The 19,287-nt window shown below is 40.9% G+C and overlaps 1 protein-coding gene across 1 annotated transcript in view; it reads right to left on the reverse strand.

Moving 5' to 3' along the window:
* Window positions 1-658: 658 nt before the first annotated feature.
* mybbp1a (MYB binding protein (P160) 1a) overlaps window positions 659-19,287 on the reverse strand; it is a 33,468-nt gene continuing 14,839 nt past the window's right edge. Inside the window, exons 13-27 of the mRNA XM_080436388.1 lie at window positions 17,722-17,830; window positions 17,325-17,415; window positions 15,649-15,806; window positions 13,857-13,964; window positions 13,174-13,341; window positions 11,359-11,538; window positions 9,632-9,792; window positions 8,230-8,364; window positions 7,898-7,979; window positions 5,256-5,387; window positions 4,577-4,645; window positions 3,196-3,309; window positions 2,916-3,029; window positions 2,474-2,598; window positions 659-2,018 (exon numbers count right to left, since the gene is read on the reverse strand). Coding sequence (XP_080292514.1) covers window positions 1,649-2,018; window positions 2,474-2,598; window positions 2,916-3,029; window positions 3,196-3,309; window positions 4,577-4,645; window positions 5,256-5,387; window positions 7,898-7,979; window positions 8,230-8,364; window positions 9,632-9,792; window positions 11,359-11,538; window positions 13,174-13,341; window positions 13,857-13,964; window positions 15,649-15,806; window positions 17,325-17,415; window positions 17,722-17,830 — 2,116 coding nt within the window. The 3' untranslated portion in view covers window positions 659-1,648. The remainder of the gene's footprint in view (window positions 2,019-2,473; window positions 2,599-2,915; window positions 3,030-3,195; window positions 3,310-4,576; window positions 4,646-5,255; window positions 5,388-7,897; window positions 7,980-8,229; window positions 8,365-9,631; window positions 9,793-11,358; window positions 11,539-13,173; window positions 13,342-13,856; window positions 13,965-15,648; window positions 15,807-17,324; window positions 17,416-17,721; window positions 17,831-19,287) is intronic.

Consider the following 19,287-nt stretch of genomic DNA (forward strand, 5'->3'; position numbering starts at 1 on the left):
TATACGACTGAAGTGGTTAGTGTGTTTTGTAATAATAAAAATCTACAAAGTATCTAGAAACTTAAGTTTTCATATATTTTCCTCTGAGGTGCAGTGGGGTAGAAGTAAAACTATTGACATTTTTTAATACTGAAGAAAGTAAAACAGTACCTCAAAATTGGACTTGAGTACATGTACTTAGTCACTTTACACCACTGATTTTCACTTAAACTAGAATACACTGTGGTAATATGTTATTCTTTATGGCACACGTGACAGGAACACGGGACAGAGGGACAAAGCCTTGGCACTGGCCATGATCTGAATTTGAATGTGGTCTTACCCCTCTATCAACCTGGAGTCCCTTATTTTGGGTATGTAAGGCGGTAAGTTTCATCATCTAAAATAGCCATTCTGCAAGCACATATGTCGCAATGCATTGAGCTTATGGATTGTCTTTTTTCGCCATTTTATATTTGTATTTATCAATGTAATTTTCCCATCTCTTTTGTACAGTGTTCGTATTTGTTAATGACATGTATTATTGTGTTACTTTTTATGCTATGTTGATGAATTGAATAAACAGGACCACAATAGAAACAAGTCCCCAGGACTTTGTGTTCCTTTTAGCCTTAATGTCTTACATTTCGGACTAATAAGGTATTCGATCACATTTGAAGGTCAGAAAGCTTTATGGTGGAGTAAGACAATGAGAACAGGATCACGTACATCAGAGCAAGATATAAAACTAATGTTTATTCCTCTGAAACCACATATATTGGATGCTGCCAGAAGTGTACACATTATCCTTCTTGGACAGGAAGGCGCCACCTACACATCAGTCCAGTCCAACCGTCCAAATGGATAATAGGGTTTGAGCCGAAGAAAATTAGAGCAGCAGGATGTCCAAAGACTCAAGCAAGGCAGTCCAGAAAGCTGCACTCTGGTTCATTCATTCCTCCACAACCCTGTTCTAAAACACACCGCAACACTGGCGCCAGATTCACAGAGGCAAGTGATTTACAGTAAAAAGGTAAATAATAACCACATAATCAAAATAAAACAAATGGCATGGAGAGTTAAGGGGCTTGGAAACGCATGAAAGAGATACATTTTTCATATCGTCACTGACGGGCAGAAACCTATGTCCAGAATCATCAGGAAATGAAAAAAATTAAAGAAATAAAAGCGTTCCAATGGATGCAATGTATAGTTAGTCACAAGCTCTTGTTCTTTTCATTGGTTCAATATATTTATAAAACACACTTAACTTAAAATTTGCAAAAATAGTGGGGAAAGACGCTGTACCATACCCAACGCTTCTGTGCCCTCTTCTAGCCTAACATCAAGCCTTTCCTCACTGGTAGATTCTTTTGGCTTTTGTACTTCCAGTGTGCTAATATCATCCATCTGTTGTATGGTACCATCTGCCTCTGCCTCTGCCTGAACCTCTCCAAACTCCACCGTTACCTTAACCTAACCTCAAGCCTTTCCTCAACTGCTAGATTCTTTTGACTTTGTACTTCCGACAATTAGATCGGCCAATTTCACTATTTTTGCACAATGCTCTTCTACTATGAACATAAAACAAACTTTTAATACGGAGATACAAGGTTTCTGCCCGACAGCAACGATATTCAAAGTTATAAACAGTAGCAGCCTGTCCTGTTTACTCATGCCCTCCCCCCTGTTTCTTGTGCTTCTTCTTGGCTGGTTTGCCTGTGGGTGTGGGTGGTGTCTTGGCCTGTGTGCTGCCCGGCTGTGACTTGGCCTTCTTGGCTGGGCTGGGCTGGGAAGGTGCCTGTCCGTCTCCAGACCTCTTTTTTTTGTTTTTCTTTCTCGCCTGTCCTTGCTGGTCTCCCTCTGGTCTGTTCTTGGAGAACGAGGGATTTTGTGGGCCTTCTATGACCATCTTCTTCTTCGTATGATTCGATCGCTTTTTAGTTTCGGGCAAGAAACCTTTCTTCTTCTTCCCGTCGTCTTCTTGGCCTGCTTCCTCTGTTCCCTCCATCTTCTTAGTCTTTTCCATTTTAGGCTTACTGTCAAAACAGGCAACACAACTTGTAAATTCTCAATGTTTTTCACACTGTAAATAAAAACATTGAAGATTTTGAGTACATGCTTAGTTACTAATACAATACTTAAAGGGATAGTTCACCCCTATCGATTAGCCCCATGGAGACTTGAATTCATGGATATTTTTTAGTTTTTGTCGCATTCCTAAGCCAATAATTTGATGACCAGCAGGCAGCGGTTCCGGTAGGAGACACAAAGCAGACTCTTTGTGTCTCCTACCGGAACCGCTGTCGTCATCAAATTATTGGCTTAGGAATGCGGCAAAAACAAACAAAATATCCATGAATTCAAGTCTCCATGGGGTGGCTAATCCATAGAAAATAAGTATTTTTTTGGGTGAACTATCCCTTTAAGTATCAGTAATGTCTAGGTAATATAGCTGTCTGGCAAAACTGGTCGGCACATGGTGATAACTCACATGGCTCCAAAGGTTTTCATGATGGCCCAGTACGTGTCCGCCACACGACCACTTTTATTTAAATCAGGGGCTCCAGTCAAGGGCTGTAGAGCCTTCTTCAGAGGCTCCACGTCCACTGATAACTTCTACAGAACACACAGGACAAAAGAAAAAACGTTCGACTCTAAACAAAAGACAGCGACCACAGTAACAAGACAGGCCCAAGCATCCACCACAGCTTTTATTTTGCCTGAAGTGGAAACGCCAACTTTTGATTCTGAGATGTTTAATTACAAACCTTGGATCACAAACAGCGATTATGCTGATATATCAGGGTTACAATATACGTATATATATATATATATATATATATTATGTTTCTAATATAAGGCTGAATGTGTTGCAATGAAAAGGAACTGGACATTGACATTCTATTGAAACTGCATAGAAAACTTTAAATTACCTCCTGGTGAATGCGTTTGATCATGAATTTACAGAGCTCCAGGGATTTCTCCATCTTTTCTCGCTCCACCTTGTTCTGAGCCACCTGCTCCACCTGCTCCAGCTTTCCAAAACTCTGAGAAGTGGGTACATCATTAACCTATTATTATCGATGACGCAATAAAGGATAACCTGCGTGACAGGTATCAGTTTGTCTTGCTGTTATGGGATATGTTGATATGTTACATACACAGTTCATAATATTTCAAAAGATAATGATTCCACAATTTGTAATAACTTACCTGGGCCAGCTGGCATGTAGTCTTACAATAGAGCTCAGTCCATGGAGCTCCTGCTAACAACAGCTGCACCTCTCTGCTCTGCATCGACCGCAGCACCAACACACACGCCTGGCCCTGGTGTACACACACACACACACAATTTAGCATACTCTTATTCAGAGCGACTTATCTGTAAAAGTGCGAGATCAGAGTAAATGGCATGAACCCAAGTCCTTGTTGACACATAATTATAGTGTCAACTCAAACTGGCTGTTTGGTGTACTAGTGTATTCATTCCGGTCCGGGTGTTTTTTCCTTTTTTTCGATTTTCTTTTTTTTTCTTCAATTTTCTAGGGGGACCATTTTCAGTGTAACACCATCGGAAGTCGACCGGAAGTGCGATCCCGTTTTTTGTTTCCCGTCGGCCTCCATTCTAAGTCGTACACTAAAAGCCCTGTAAAACCTATGTAGTTTTTCATCCTCGCATTTCCCATGTTAACATAAACGGTCAGAACTCAAACATGGCGGCTCCGTTTGACACGCGGTCTCGACGAGTAGACACCAGGACATGTGCACGTTGTTTACAAACAGTGGATCGCGCAATCTAAAGGATTTTAACGGGGCCTATGGCGACCTGAAAAAAACAAAAAACAACAATAAAACCTTGGCACTGGTGAGTACATTATGAGATTAGCCCTTGGCGGTGGATGTGTTAATACACCTTAGAGCTGTTGTGTGGAAAAAAATTGATTGAGGTCATGTGATCAGTGACATACGCAGGGTGTACTTTTGACTGAGGGGGCGGAGCCAAAAGTACACCCTGCGTATGTCACTGATCAGATAGCCTCGGAAACCCATGCATTTTTTTTTGTTACAAAAAAGAAAAGCCTGGGGGAGCGATGCAGGATCGATGGTCTTGGACCTTGTTATCTCCTAACCAATCAGAGTGCAGAGGGGCGTCGCTCTAAATTTGGTGACGTCAGCGTGCTCCGTGCACAGGCCGAGGGGGGGAGGGGAGGGGAGGCGGGGACATAGATTGGTGAAGCAATAGGAAGCCACGCACAAATCCAGGCGGCTGTGTTTGGGTCCGCCCTTCAAGACCATGGATTGAGCTCGTAGCCTCAGGCTACTGATCAGATGACCTCAATCAATTATCCTTTTCTAGGCAACATAGAAGGGGGGGGGGGACTTTTTTCTTATGTCCACACAACAGCTCTAAGGTGTATTAAAGACATAGTTCAATGTTGAAAATGAGTGGTCTTCCCCTTTAACATGGACGACATTATCAAATTCTATTAATGACTGTAAAATTGGATAATAAAAAAAAATCAATATGGCCTTATGTGATTATTTGTCCCAAGGATTTCTATATTGGAAGTACATGTATTATGCCATTGTTTACCTGTTGGTGTTCTCTGACTCCAGATGTAATGTTTTCCACTGCTGTGTCCAACAGTTTGATAAAAAGAGCCTGGAATAAAAAAAGAGACGTTCACAATCAACACGGTATGCTGATGTATTTGCCAGACTTTACGCAGAGCTTGTTTCTCTAGTCAGTGACCACTGAAGTCGTTTAGAGCAGTGGTTCTCAACCTTTTCAGGCCACGACTCCCCAAAACAATCACATTTGAACTGGGGACCCCCCACCCTGACAAGCACTTGGAATTGTAGGAGTTGAGGCATTACATTTAGTTTGACTCGGTTCCACAGATAAATAGTGTGAAAATAGCAGATCTACAAGCTCACAACGCGAGGCATTGTGAGCTTGTAGATCGTCTATTTTAATTGATTTTGTCTCTTTCTTATATCATTTTACAATTTGGCCAATGTTTGACCAGATTTTATTGTATAGTTTGTTGATTACTTTTGATGCAGTAATGGTCTTTTTTCTTCTCTAGTATTAAAAAAGGTCTTAAAGGTCCTTAAATTGTCACTTCACTGTCATCTGGAAACCCCCCCCCAAATCATGTGGGGACCCCGACCCACAGGTTGAGAACCACTGGTTTAGGTGGAAGTTAACCTTCTGAAATAGGAGATTAAAAGTAATCATTTCACTTTTATTTATTTAACACTGTACTTACGGGGAATTTGTTCAGGATGTCGATGAACATCTGTGCAGTTAATGGACATTTCCTCTTTGTCATGAAGGAGCACAGGGCGTCTTTAAGGATGGCCACAACCCGGTCCACATCCAAGCTCCCCATGGACAGCAACTGTACATAGAACAGAGCGATTAGTTACACGCTGGGGAAGAATTTCCTTGCAACTCTTTGTGGTTCTAGGTGGACTGTGACATCATGGAGCGTTTTTTTCATTATTCATTTTATGGCGGTGAAAAAGCAACAAACCCCAGTGGTTAACCACATGAACCCCAGCATGCCGATTCTGTGAATGTGATAATAGGCAAACATTCTTCAAACAAATCGACAAAAATAGATCTACAAGCTCACAACACAATCTAGAAGCCTCTGCTGCCCTGGCGTAGGTCACGGTTTAAGCACTTTTTACCCCCTTCCAAATTCCTTTAACCAATTCAATCCGGGAACGCGTACCGAGTCATTTTAGATTTCTTTGGCTATTCAAAAATAGCAGATATACAAGCTCATAGCACGGCACCGAGTTACGCGATATGATCTTCTGCCATTTTTGAAAAATCTTGAAAGTGTGTGCAAATCTTTGAATAGTTGTATTTTTAAAGAGAACATTTGTAACTCAAATCTTTGCTTCTGGGGGGTCCATGGAACAAAACATTTTGAAATGGGGGTCCGCGGCCAAGTACATATCTAAAATTTCAAAATCCTAACAGTATATTGCTATATCAGTGGTGATCCAACTTTTTCATGTCAAGGACCACCCAAAATGATATGTCGCATATCCCCATCTCAAAAAAAATTCTGAGTTAAAAATGTATAAATATATATATATTCAAAGATTTGCACAAAGATAAAAAATATAATTGCCAAATAAATCATAAAATGACACAGATGCGTTCCCGGTCTTAATGGGTTAATCTACACACTACACAGTGGCCCTCATTTATCAACGCAGCGTATAAACCGGCTTATATTTTTCCATATATTCGGCGTACACCAACGTCAAAGTCACATTTATCAACGGATCCTACACAGCCAATCCTGGCGTACATCAGGTCGGAGCTTTGATAAATCTCACGTCTGAAAACGAGCGTCATTTAAATAACACGCCCTTAAATATTCTCAAAACGCCCCGATTTTACGACATGAAGAAGAATCAGAATACGACCAAAGACATCAAAAGCCAATAAGAAAGAGTTTCCCCCGATCGCCTCGCCTCGCTGCCTGTCAAGTCACACACACACGCACACGCCTCACCTCTCTCTCTCTCTCTCTCTCTCTCACTCACACACACACACACACACACACACGCCCAACTGTGTCTTTCATGTAATCCGTAGCGGTACAATCTTTGTCACGTAGGCTTGTAGCCTACATGAATGACATATTATGATACCAATCACATCGCCATGAATGGAATACGTTTGTATATTAATTTATTTAACCCATACCGAGCAGTGCACAAGCAGTCATTATTTTATTCATCAGTGCCACTGAAACACCACCACAGAAATAAACAAACAAACAATTTGTCAATTCAAATGAGCTATGGCATGAGAAAAAATACGTTTACATTTTCCAAAGCAAGTGTCAAAACATAATACAAAAGTGTAAAGTAAAGTAGGCCTATGAGAGGATACAGTAACTGTAGGCAGCTCTAGGCAGTGTGGACGGACAGACAGGCAGTAGACCGCTGCTGCCCCTAGTGGCACAGAGTGGAAATAAGTGGAAATAACACATGTCCTGCGTGACACGCATGAGATGACAGAAAAAAAACGACAAAGTCAATAGGCAATGACTGTAGGATATTCCCCGTGAGACTCGGACGGGCGGCAGTCATTCCGCGGCAGTGATTCCGCCACGTTAATAAGAGATTGGAGCGTCGGGTTTATATCCTTAACCCAGCCAGGTTGTAGACTTCGTAACTCTCTATGACATAACTCCATAACATAGGACAAGTTACTGTAAGTTTGTACACCTCACTGTCCATGAAAAGATCGTCGGCAGTCCCGACCGCGGGACTCCCGAGTCCCGACGCAAAAGCGCTCGTATATTTTGAAAATAGCAGATCTACAAGCTCACAACGCGTCGCGATGCGACCCGTTTTTGAGCTTGCAGATCTGCTATTTTAAAATAGCCAATGCAACTGAATGACTGTTAAAGCAGTTTGTTTAAATTACTTTATAAAATGTTATATTTTCACAGGGATTAATTATTAGTGTGTAGATATACATTTAGGAGTGGATTATGTGTCCAGATGCCTGTCAGACAGTCAGACAATGCTGCTCCGCAGGTCTAGAATGGAATAAACGGGCGCAGCCAACGTCAACAACTGGTCTCGACCAGACGTGAGATCTCAGTGTACGGTAGGATGAAGCCCACGTCAGGATATATTGATAAATGCCGAAAGGTGCGGTGATCTCGCTCTACGCCCATTATTTGGGCTGCACCGCGTTGATAAATGAGGGCCAGTATCTCCACTATAATGGACACTTTTTTTCTGACAAAATCCAATCCTCTAGGAGGTGCCAGGCTGCCAGCTCCATTTTGACAGGAGGTAAAATTGGCCAATTATCAAACTTTGGGCTAAAATGGAGGAATCTCTACAAAAGGCTTAAAGTGAGACGTACTTCCTCAGCAGGTGTGTCTGATGTCTTCTCCTCTTTGGTCTCAGCTGCACTTCTCAGTACTTTGACGAGGTACAGAGATGCACTGCAGCAAAACAAAGACAGCATTGTCAGCTCAAAACCGGTGACGGTGTAAAAGACTTGATTAGCATAAAAATCCAATGCTAGGAACGGATGAGATGCCTCAATCTCATTTAAGATTGCAGGCCTGTGCAGATTTTTCCATGTCTGGATGTGCCCGTTCCCACAAATTGTGCTTTGCATGCGTGGTTAAGTACTCTTGATAAATACAGCGTGTCTCTATTCATTCTAGTCATGTGATAACGAGGTCCAACCTGAAGAAGTAGTAGGAGACCGAGGAGTCGGCCTGCTTCCTGGCTTTGGTCATCAGTTTCTCTATCAGGTCATGGAGCTCCCCTTGTCTGTCTCCAACTGTCTTACAGTAAGACTTGGACCTGCACAGCTGGTTCCTAGGGACACACACGGACACACACACACACACACACACAAAAGAGTACAGTTTACAATGGTGCCTTGACTATTGTGTTCCTGTTTTATGCGTCTACTAAGAACACCGATTATTAATTCTGATGGCAAACGGTACTGATTTTCTAGCATTTAACCCATTAAGACCTGAGGCCGATTTCTTCCAATGCCTTCTAAATCAGTAGTTCTCAAACGTTTTTGTGGCAAGGACCCCCAAATTGATTTACATTTGGCCACAGACACCCATCTGAAAATGTTTTGTGCCAGGGACCCCTAGCCTGGGACCAGACGAATCTGCCAGTGCAAAAAAAAATGCACTCAGCGATATCCACGCAGTGATATAGTCTGGCTACGCGAGGCTAAGGGACCCCCAGAAGAGAAGATTTGTGTTAAAACAATTCTAAATGATTCAATATTTTTGGGGTAATTCAAACTTTCAAGATTTAAAAAAAAGCGCAGCGCAGCACGAAGTGGCGCGCTGTGAGCTTGCTATTTTTGAAAAGCCAACACAAAAATCGATCAGATGCTTTCCCGGTTTTAATGGGTTAAGTAAGGCATGTCATAGTCTGGTGCATTCATATTGGGACGGTATAAGTAAAAAGCAGTGGCCGCAGATTTGTTAGCGCTAGTGCTCTCTTCCGTTTAAAGGAGAATTCCAGACATTTTAAGTGTTATCTTTGATGTGTCGTTACTCACCTACCGACGTAAAAAGTGGCATTGTTTTTTTCCAGAGATTCCCCTGTCGTCATTTTTTCAACCCCCTCCGTTGTCATAATGGGAGCGCGTGGCTTAGGGAAATTCGTCTATTATAACCGATGCAAAGTTATTTTTTTCTCTACTACTACTCATTGTAGAGTCTCATGATAGTCAAACATGCGCTGAAAGTTCCTGAGAGGCTAGCGCTACTGCCGAACGATTTAACACTGGTTGCTTGTTTCTCTCCAGAACCTGGCAAGGTTGCCAGGTAGAGAAATTATGACAACGGAGGGGGTTGAAAAAATGACGACAGGGGAATCTCTGGAAAAAAGCAATGCCACTTTTTACGTCGGTAGGTGAGTAACGACACATCAAAGACAACACTTAAAATGTCCGGAATTCTCCTTTAAGCTCATACAAATATCTTTTTTTTTTTAGATCTCTGAATTCTATCCATGCAGTTTTAGCCACTACATTGAATTCAGAGGTCACCAGAGGTAGGCTGAGATCTCTGATCATCTGGCTACACGAGACTAGGCATTTGAAAATACTTACTTGAAGATGTCTGCAGCCCTGCGTAGGAAATCCTGCTCCTGCTGGTCACTGTCACCAGAGCTCATGCCCCGCTCGATGATGGTGAGGAGGGGTTCCACCATGCCCAGGACCAGGGGGCTACGGCTCTGCTTGTCCAAAAACACCTCCAAAAGATCCAACACCTACAACAAAGTGATGTCAACAGTGAGCGGCCTCATGAGGAGTTAATTTTTTGAGAAAACAACACCTTTTTGGACTGCAAATGTAATGGACTGCATTTAGAGCACCTTTATCCAAAGTGCTTTACAGGGTATTTCCCAATCCCCGCCTTTCACACACACACACACACACACACACACACACACACACACCGATGGCAGTGGAAACCATGCAAGGCACCAACTTGCTCATCGGGAGCAGTTAGGGGTTCACAGTGTATTGCTCAAGGACACTTCGACCAGAAGCCAGGAATTAAACCGGGAACCTTCCGATTCTAAGAGAGACGCTTTATCTGCTGAGTCCGGGTATCCACTGTATCCGGGTAGCTCAATCAGTAGAGCTCTCGCATTTGGTAATGGTCACAAGGTCATGGGTTCGATCCCGGGCACCGCCAACTCAGTGTATGAGTGAGTGGCACTACTTGGGTGCTTAGTCCATGAGCCAGAGCCCCAAAATTGAGCAATGATTATCGAAAGAGTGGGCAAAACCAAACCTATATTAAATTGTTCATAGGGTCAATACGAGTAAATAAATATATGATAACCTCTCCACAGGAGCAGCTTTTTCATAGTTATCACAAATTTTGTTATTTTCCCCATACGTACATGACAGGTGAAAAAATGACAACATTTAAAAAATAGCTATCATAATGAATCTTCCTGAGTTGATTACTTACATGAAGACAATGATTTATCGTATTACAAGTTTTCTGAAATTGTATATTTAAATATGCAAATTAAGCATTTAGTCCATGAGCCAGAGCCCAAAAATTGAGCCAGATATTGAATATTCCCTCGTTAAAAACCTTCGACTCCAACATCTTAACAAAATTAAATAAGAATGTTGACTCTGGCTTTGTCCAATGTTCCAATGTTGATTCTGGAAAGTTATGCAAATTCGGGCATACTTTCCTAATGCCCAATTTGCATATTTAGATATACAATTTCAGAAAACTTGTAATACGATAAATCATTGTCTTCATGTAAGTAATCAACTCAGGAAGTTTCATTATGATAACTATTTTTTAAATTTTGACATTTTTTCACCTGTCATGTACGTATGGGGAAAATAACAAAATGTGTGATAACTATGAAAAAGCTGCTCCAGTGGAAAGGTTATCATATATTTATTTACTCGTACTGACCCTATGAACAATTTAATATAGGTATGGTTTTGCCCACTCTTTCGATAATGAAATCTTGTCTGGCTCATGGACTAGCTGGCAAGCCGTGCCGTTAAGTACTGGGAGCTGATGGTAGGCGTGGCGCTCCACCTCAGCATTCCATCTCCCAGGGGTTTAGCACATTGTAACATGGATAAACTCCTGCGTATACTATAAGCCGCTCCAAGCTACTTACTTACCGTCGCCCAAACTTATATATTTCTGTTTATCCTGTTTTATTCTCCACTGAACACTGTATTTCTCATTACATTAAAAAACTATTATGAAATAAGGACTCGGGACACTAGGTTTCATGTGGTTAAGCATAAAAACGTATTTTCTACCTTGCTAAAAACTTATTTTCTACCTTGATCTTGAAGTCTCGGACCAGCGTCTTTTCTTTGTGCAGTTTTTTCTTTTCATCCTTCTTGGCCTCGATCTTTTTCTTCTGCTCGGAGAAGAGCATTGCGAGGCCCTTATCCAGCTTCATCATGGCTTCATCGTCCAGCTCTTCATCATTATCATCACTGCCATCTTCCTCTGTGGGCTGCGTGTGGGATGTAGTGCGACTGATGTTAGAACATACTCACTTCACACACCTATTAAAACACATTTCTGCTTAAAGGCCGATAAGACTCTGATAAAAGCCAATGTAGGATACCACTAGGATGAACACATTTTTAAAAAGTCTTTACTGGATCCTTTATCTTCAAGAGCACGTAAGCCTACTAACACATTGATTGCCAAGATCGAGTTAACTCGTTTTTAGAATCCATCACTTGATTGTAGGCATGTAACGATTCACTCAACTCACGATACGATTCGAATCACGATTCGAGGTTCACGATACGATTTTTCACGATTTTTAAGCACATTTATTTTCGAGACAAATTACTGGAAAACCTTGATTATTTCTCTTACAAAAATCATGTATTTTTTAACAACTGTATTTTCTCTTATCCTCTTTTCAATATATGAAATTAAGCCTTTTTTTTATTATTCATGAGGTACATGCATTAACTGTAAGGTACACATTAAGACATATACTTTTTTATCTGTAAAATAATAACTTTAAATATATAAGTATTATGAAATAAATGAATTTTAAAACATATATCCCAGATGAAATAAATTATAAAGAAAACCTTCAAATAAACAAATTAAGGCTTAGCCTTTGTTCCAAGCTTGGGATTTACAAGTAATTTTTTATCTATGATATATTCAAAGCATTCTGTACACATTTATGTAATAAGGGAAACTGTTTTAAACTGCTCCAAATGAGATTAGATAAAAAATGTATTGATTAATATCAATGTAATTCGCTATATATCTGACAGACAGTGTTGAAAGGAGTTTGACGTTGTCAGCAGTCTGATACAATTGTTAAATTATTATTATTCATATAGATTATTATTCATTGTACTCTGCAGCGGCAGCCGCACCGAGGCGCTCCAGAATTAGCCGTTTTCATTAGAAGTCTATCAGTTGTATGTTTCCTACAGAGTTTAAATCAGACAGGCTAACAACAGCTAACAACATTGTCAGATGGGGGAGGGGGTAAACGGTATAGTTTGGGCTATTCATCAATCAAATAAACATGTTTACATGCGACGCACATTTCCCTCTTTATGCAGTGCGATCGCCTAGTTGTTTAGATTTCATAGCCTGAGAGGACGTGAACCCAACTCTGCCGTTCATAGCCTGCCGTTGAGTGAGTGAAGAAGAGACCGACAGGCAGCTATGGTGGCCCTGAGGGGACAAAATAGTAGGCGGATAACAAGGAATGGAGTCTGACTCCCTCTGCTGGTTGCATCGCGATGTCATATTTTATTGCATCGATTTAAATCGTCACCACTTTGAATCGATTTAAATCGATATACGATAAATCGTTACATGCCTACTTGATTGCCAAGATCGAGTTAACTCGTTTTTAGTAAAAAAAAAAGATTTTTTTTTTTTTTTTTGGACCCAAAGACCAAGGAGATATGATTTTTCGAAGATTTAGACTCCTATCCACTTCCTTGTTAACTTAAAACTTAAAAATTCTGTATCTGAGTACTTTTTTTTGTTCAATGTAAAAAACCCTGGCAATAAACTGCAAACAATCTGAAATAATTCTGGCAGTCAATGTGTTAAACTCATTAAAGAGTATAATAAAATATAGCATCCACTAGAAACCCACCAAGGCATCTTCATCATGGAGGACCTTCATCACCGACAGGCGGAAGTTTGGATCCACGTCGGCCTGCTCCTGTTCCTCCATTAGCTCATTATCATCATCATCATCATCATCATCATCATCGTCATCATCATCTTCTTCGTCATCATCAGATTCACCAGACTCTTCCTCCTAGAATTTGCCAGTGCAGCAATGTATTAAAAGCTGGTATACGAGCAAGTTATATTTCTTTGTTAAAATCAGCATTAAATATTCTCCATATTCATATTCCATATTCTGATAGCAATCATTGCTATAGTGTGTTTGTTCAATAACACAGATCTCCCCAGCTCGCTGCACATGCACGCACGCACACACACACACACACACACACACACACACACGTCACGTCACCTTGTTTATATTATATATTATTTTTGACAACAGACTATGATGACTTGACTTATGACGGCCCTAACAGTTGCTGTATCTGAATTGCTATGTGGATGCTGCTATTTAATTTGAAGTGGGTGCACCAAACAAAATGTAGTTGTTTTTGAATACAGTGACAATAAACATCTTATCTTATCGCTAAGAAAATAATGGATAGCTGCAGCCCTAGTAGAGATGAGTTTGATGAGCATGTTGAGTAAATGGCACAATGTGTAGATCAGTCTGTGTTATGTCCATTCCAAACAAGACTCCACCTCCATGTCCTCGTCTTCATCGAACTCTTGTGGTTTCTTCTTCTTCGTCTTCATGTCGTCTGTAACCACCACAGCACTCTCGTCCGCATCTTTATCTGGGTCCAGGACCTACACAACACAACCAACACAAAAACAACAGCTGAACTTTAGAGAAGCCATTCCCAAACTGGTGGAATGTTAGGATATTGCAAATAATTGTGAAAACACTACGGTTTGAATGATAATATAACATTTAGTTCACCCAAAAAATTACTTATTTTCTATCAATTATACACCCCATGAAGCCTTGAATTCATGGAGATTTTTTAGTTTTTGTCCCATTCCTAAGCCAATAATTTGATTACCGTCTCCTACCGGCTAATGTATCCAGTAGGAGACACAAAGGAGACTCTTTGTTTCTCCTACCGGAAATACACACGGTCATCAAATTATTGGAATGCAACAAAAAAATATCCATGAATTCAAGACTCCATGGTGTGACTAATCGATAGAAAATAAGTCGTTTTGAGGGTGAACTATCCCTTTAACTCTTTGACTGCGGTTGACTCGATAACGCGTCAATTGCTAGTTTGTCCAGTTGGCCGTCGATGCGTTAGACGCGTTGGACGCGCGTTCATTGTTTAATCTCTGATCGCGCTATTCTGATCATTTTTCATTCTAGGTTTCGAGTTCCACTTACTTCACCCACACCTGCATCCGGTTTTATGACGCAGATTCCGTTTCCGGTTTTCTTTTTTTTTTCCTGGTCATTTTCGGCCAGAATAGGGAAACACACGGTTTTTCACACGGTATAAAAAACGAACGGAGAGGTCCACTTCTATAATCTATAGTCTGGGTGACGAACAGTCATCGACGTCGTGTATATTTTTATATTTTTGGCCGATCGGAGAATCTGAGAACACGTCACATCCGGTTTGACGTATTTCACTGTTTGGCTCTGTTTGGGGGGGGGGCAGCGAGTCAGCGAGCTGATGAATGTGTCTATTTGCTGCTCTCTGCTGGTGGAACCATCGTATGTGTTCAAAACCGCAGCTAGACAATCTATATGAAAATTAAATAACAATAACAAAACAAAAAAACACAAAAATCGCTGGCACTGGGGGAGTACTTTATGAAAATACTCTGGCAGTCAAAGAGTTAACACATTGAGTGCCAGGGTTTTTTAAAAACAGGGTACAGTCGGTGCCTGGATTTTTAACCATTTTTGAACCTTTTTCAAGTAGTCACAAAATATTTTCAGTGATCACCGTCCTCAAGGTGATCCCCTCATTACACATAGGTAATCCGTTCCATAGTTGCAGCCAGTTGAAAATAGTCGAAAATAGTCCAAAATACATGATCTCTCCTGGTGCTGAGAAGAAAAAAAAAAGAAGAAAAAAAAAAAAAAAAAAAAACGCATAGCTTCTCAAAAACGGTCCGGCACTCAATGTGTTAATATAAAAAAAGAATTATGTAGAAAAAAAAAATCATGGTGATTTTTGGTTTAAAACCTTGAAAATGAGTTCATTGTGATACAGATGAATATGCTCTGAAATAGCACTCGGCCCACCCATCTGACCACTTAACACGGCAGCCTTTGTGTTAAGTGGTCAGGTGGGTGGTCCGCGAACGCTTTCGAGATTTCCTCGAGTGGGCCCTGATCCAAAAAAGGTTGGGAACCAACTGCTTTAGAGGACTGTGAGCACAGTGGGAACAACCATAATAAACCAACCCCCCCCCCCCCCCGCTGCAGCTCAGCGATGTTTTAACGACGTTTGTTTTGGACGGTACATTAAAACTGAGAAGCACTTACGTCCAGGATGGCAGTGAGCGCCGTGGCAGTGATGTGGGGACAGACTGAAGCGAAGACCGTCTTGCAGACCTGCCGTATGTGGCGGCTGGGCTGGGACAGGAGGGACAGCAAGATGTCCACCACCACCTCCACCCAGTGGGGTTCTTCCTGGTCTTTTGCTGTAGGGGGGGGGGGTTAAACACCATTTATACTTTATTCATTCTCTCACCTCACACTCACCCGGCATTACATTTTACCTACATGACCCTAGCATCCTTATTCTAGGGGCGAACATATCGGTGAGAAAAAAAAAGGAGATCTACAACCTCCGTGATCTTGTAGATCGGCTATTTCTGGCCTCATTGAAACGGCCATAGCTCTTGAATGGAGGATCGCGACCAGACTATTCCCCCCCCCTCTACTACGACAACCCTGTGCTTGTAACGAGCCCATCTTTGTGAGGACAGCGGTCACAGAGAATATTCCATGATTTTGCAAAGGTACAGTAAAATCGCAGTTTTTGCTGGCAGCAGTAGCACACCATTACAATATTTATCTGGCAGTCAAAGAGTTAATACAGCACCCGGGAAGCAGTTAGGGGTTAAGTGTCTTGCTCAGGGACACGTAAGTCTGGGCAGACCAGGGGGCCAACCAGGGACCTTCTGACTCCCAGATGGCCTCTCTAACTATTCAGCTACATGGCCGCTCCGCTTCATTAAACGTTGTGTCCTGTTATCATTTGGATTCTGTCTTCCAGTTTGTCAGCTTGTTTGTTTTTCCTCTATCGCCGTTTGATGCTTTCAGGTGAGATAGATGTTATTTTACAAGCCCCATGGGAGTTTTAAACTTGCCTGCTTAAATTACAATTTTATTATATTTTACAGCTTCTGTGTTTATCCTACGATAAACCACACAAGAACTACATTAAAAACAAAGAGGAGGTAGACCCAATTACATTATGTATTATTTTTATTTATTATGTTTATTAAATACTATCAAAGTTGTGTTGACTACAGAACAAATGCTGAAGTATCCATAATATAAACACACTGTAAGCATTACGTTTTTTCCTTAAAAAAAATATATGTTTCTTAATCTCCTTACATTAACTCTCTCAGTGCCAATGAAATAAAAAAATATGTTCATACTGTGCCAAGTAAAAAAAAAGTGCTCAGGAGCCGAGATACAGCCTTTTTCAGTAATAAGTTAAACAAGAAGTGAATGGAGCAGCAAATCTTCGGATCACGATATCTTGGGTTCTGAACATTCTTTTCCAAAAAAGTAAATAATTAAAAACTCGGGATAACTTGTTCTTGGCACTGAGGGCTTTCAGAAAAAACTCGGGATAACTCGTTTTTGGCACTCAGAGTTAACCCGCTACAGCAGCAATGAGCATTTCAGCACTTATACAAGTCATTATTTAACAGTGAGTTTAAGTAAGTGACTGTAAGCAACTTGTCTTATCTGTCTTGGTTCATCCAAAATTAACTGTGACACTGTAACAGCAACTAAAGTTTAATCTATATTCCCTCGCACTACAGTGTCACTCGCCAAGAAGAACAGATTTTCAAGCCAAAATTGTTAACTTGAAAACCTTCTCTTTTCAGCAAGCGATTGTAATGCATTAGGCTCGACTTATTCAGTTTCCTCCATCAGATACCTGATAGCATCGATACAAACAGGAAGAGCAACGTTACCTGGTTTCTTTTTCTTCTTGGACTTCTTGTCTTGGGCTTTCTCCATGCAGTTCTGGAGGTCCTTCATTATGTCCACCAGCTCCTCTGGGGCCTTAACAGCCAGACACAAAATGTTTTATTGAGGATTTATGGAAGTCTATTTTACTGGCCAAGATATTCAAAATGTTTTCATTGCAGTTTTAGTGGCTTCAGCTTGGTGTCCATGTGCACAGCTGCGTGCGTGCCACGCACACACATGCACTATACTGAAAAGAAGCTCTTGGAACGAGTCCCAGTCAACAAGGTCTGTAAAGTGTAGATAGAATTGAATTTCTAATGTGTTTTCTCCAGGGCTGTGGAGGTCCGGTGTGTTATTTTGCTGTGCCAAGGCACAGTAATAAAGAAATGTTAGTGATACCTTGAAGAGATGGATGCCAACCAACAGGAACAGCTGCTGGAAAGCATTGGTTTCTGGTGCATTGCTTTTCTTGGCTTTCTTCATCAGAGCGGCCACCGACTCCAGCATGCTGAAAGAGGGGACAGGAAACAGACTGACTGGTTAGGGCTGGGCAATTATCAGAAAAATATTATCGAAACCTGTATTTAGAACCAATAACAGACTTAATCTATAATGTAGGTTAATCGATTAACCGAGAAGCAGAGGAGAGAAGCAGAGAAGTCTAATTAACCACTTAACCCTGTGTTATAATGATAATAATAATAATACATCAGACTTATATAGCGCTTTTCTTAGTACCCAAAGTCGCTTTACAAAACAGCTTAAAACAATTTTATTAGGAGCAAAAGAAAAGAAAACGTTAAAAGGCTAAAAACAATAAGCTAAGACTAAGAGGAAGAAAGGGAGATTTGGTTTGGGTTAGGCAGGGAAAGCAAGTCTAAAACGGTGGGTTTTGAGGGAGCCTTTGAACACGGCGAGAGTGGGGGCGGCTTTGATGTGAGGTGGGAGTGGGTTTCAAAGGGTTATATACTTCATCGTACAATGGTGACGCATTTTTTAAAATAGCCAAACCACAAGCTCACAACGCGCAGCGATGTGACGTTACGCGTTATATGCTTGTAGATCTTCTATTTTCACCATAAAAAATGTTCTTAACAACTCATTTACTGCCAATAACGCATATATGCGTTCTATTGAATACATCACTTGCCTGCCAATAACGCATAAATGCGTTCGATTTTTTTTAAACATTTTTTTTTTAAATTTGACCCTAAGACCTAGGAGATATGATTTTTTGAAGATCTAGACTCCTATCCACTTCCTTGTTAACTTAAAACTTAAAAATTCTGTATCTCGGCTCCTGAGTACTTTTTGTTTTTCAATTAAAAATCTCTGGCAGCCAACAGCTAAAAATCTGAAATAACTCTGGCAGCTGGTGAGTTAATAATCGTTCATTAATCGTAAGGGAGTTTTAAATAATCATGCTATTGATTTGACGCCATATCACCCAGCCTTATGACGGGTATCAAACTTTTGAGTCTATGGAATGGATTGCTGCATGATTGCAGTCCCATCCCTACACGGGACTGAATCATCGAGGCTTGCTCAAAAATAATGAAAACCAAACACTAGAAGCAAATATGATGTAGAAGGGCGGGCACAATGTCAAGTAATCTTAACTCATTCAGTGCCCAGCTTATTTATGGAATTTTGGCTCTGAGTGCCACAGCCAAAATTCATTGTAAAAAAAAAGTGTTTAGGAGCCGAGATACAGCCTTTTTCAGTAAGAAGTTAAACAAAGAGTGAATGGAGCAGCAAATCTTCAAATCATCATATCTTGGGTTCTGAACATTTTTTTCCCCAAAAAAAGAAAAGAAAATGGACGTCTTAGACGTCCAGTGGCACTCAGGGCTTATATTAGCGGACGTCCAGTGGCACTGAATGAGTTAATGGTAAATGAACGTTTCTTAAAGCTGGATAGCTTGTTCCATTTCACTTCCACTGCAATTAGAGAGCTCACTTCCT

Source organism: Gymnoscopelus braueri (genome assembly GCF_963280865.1).
Source record: "Gymnoscopelus braueri genome assembly, chromosome: 8".
NCBI classification, from domain to species: Eukaryota; Metazoa; Chordata; class Actinopteri; order Myctophiformes; family Myctophidae; genus Gymnoscopelus; species Gymnoscopelus braueri.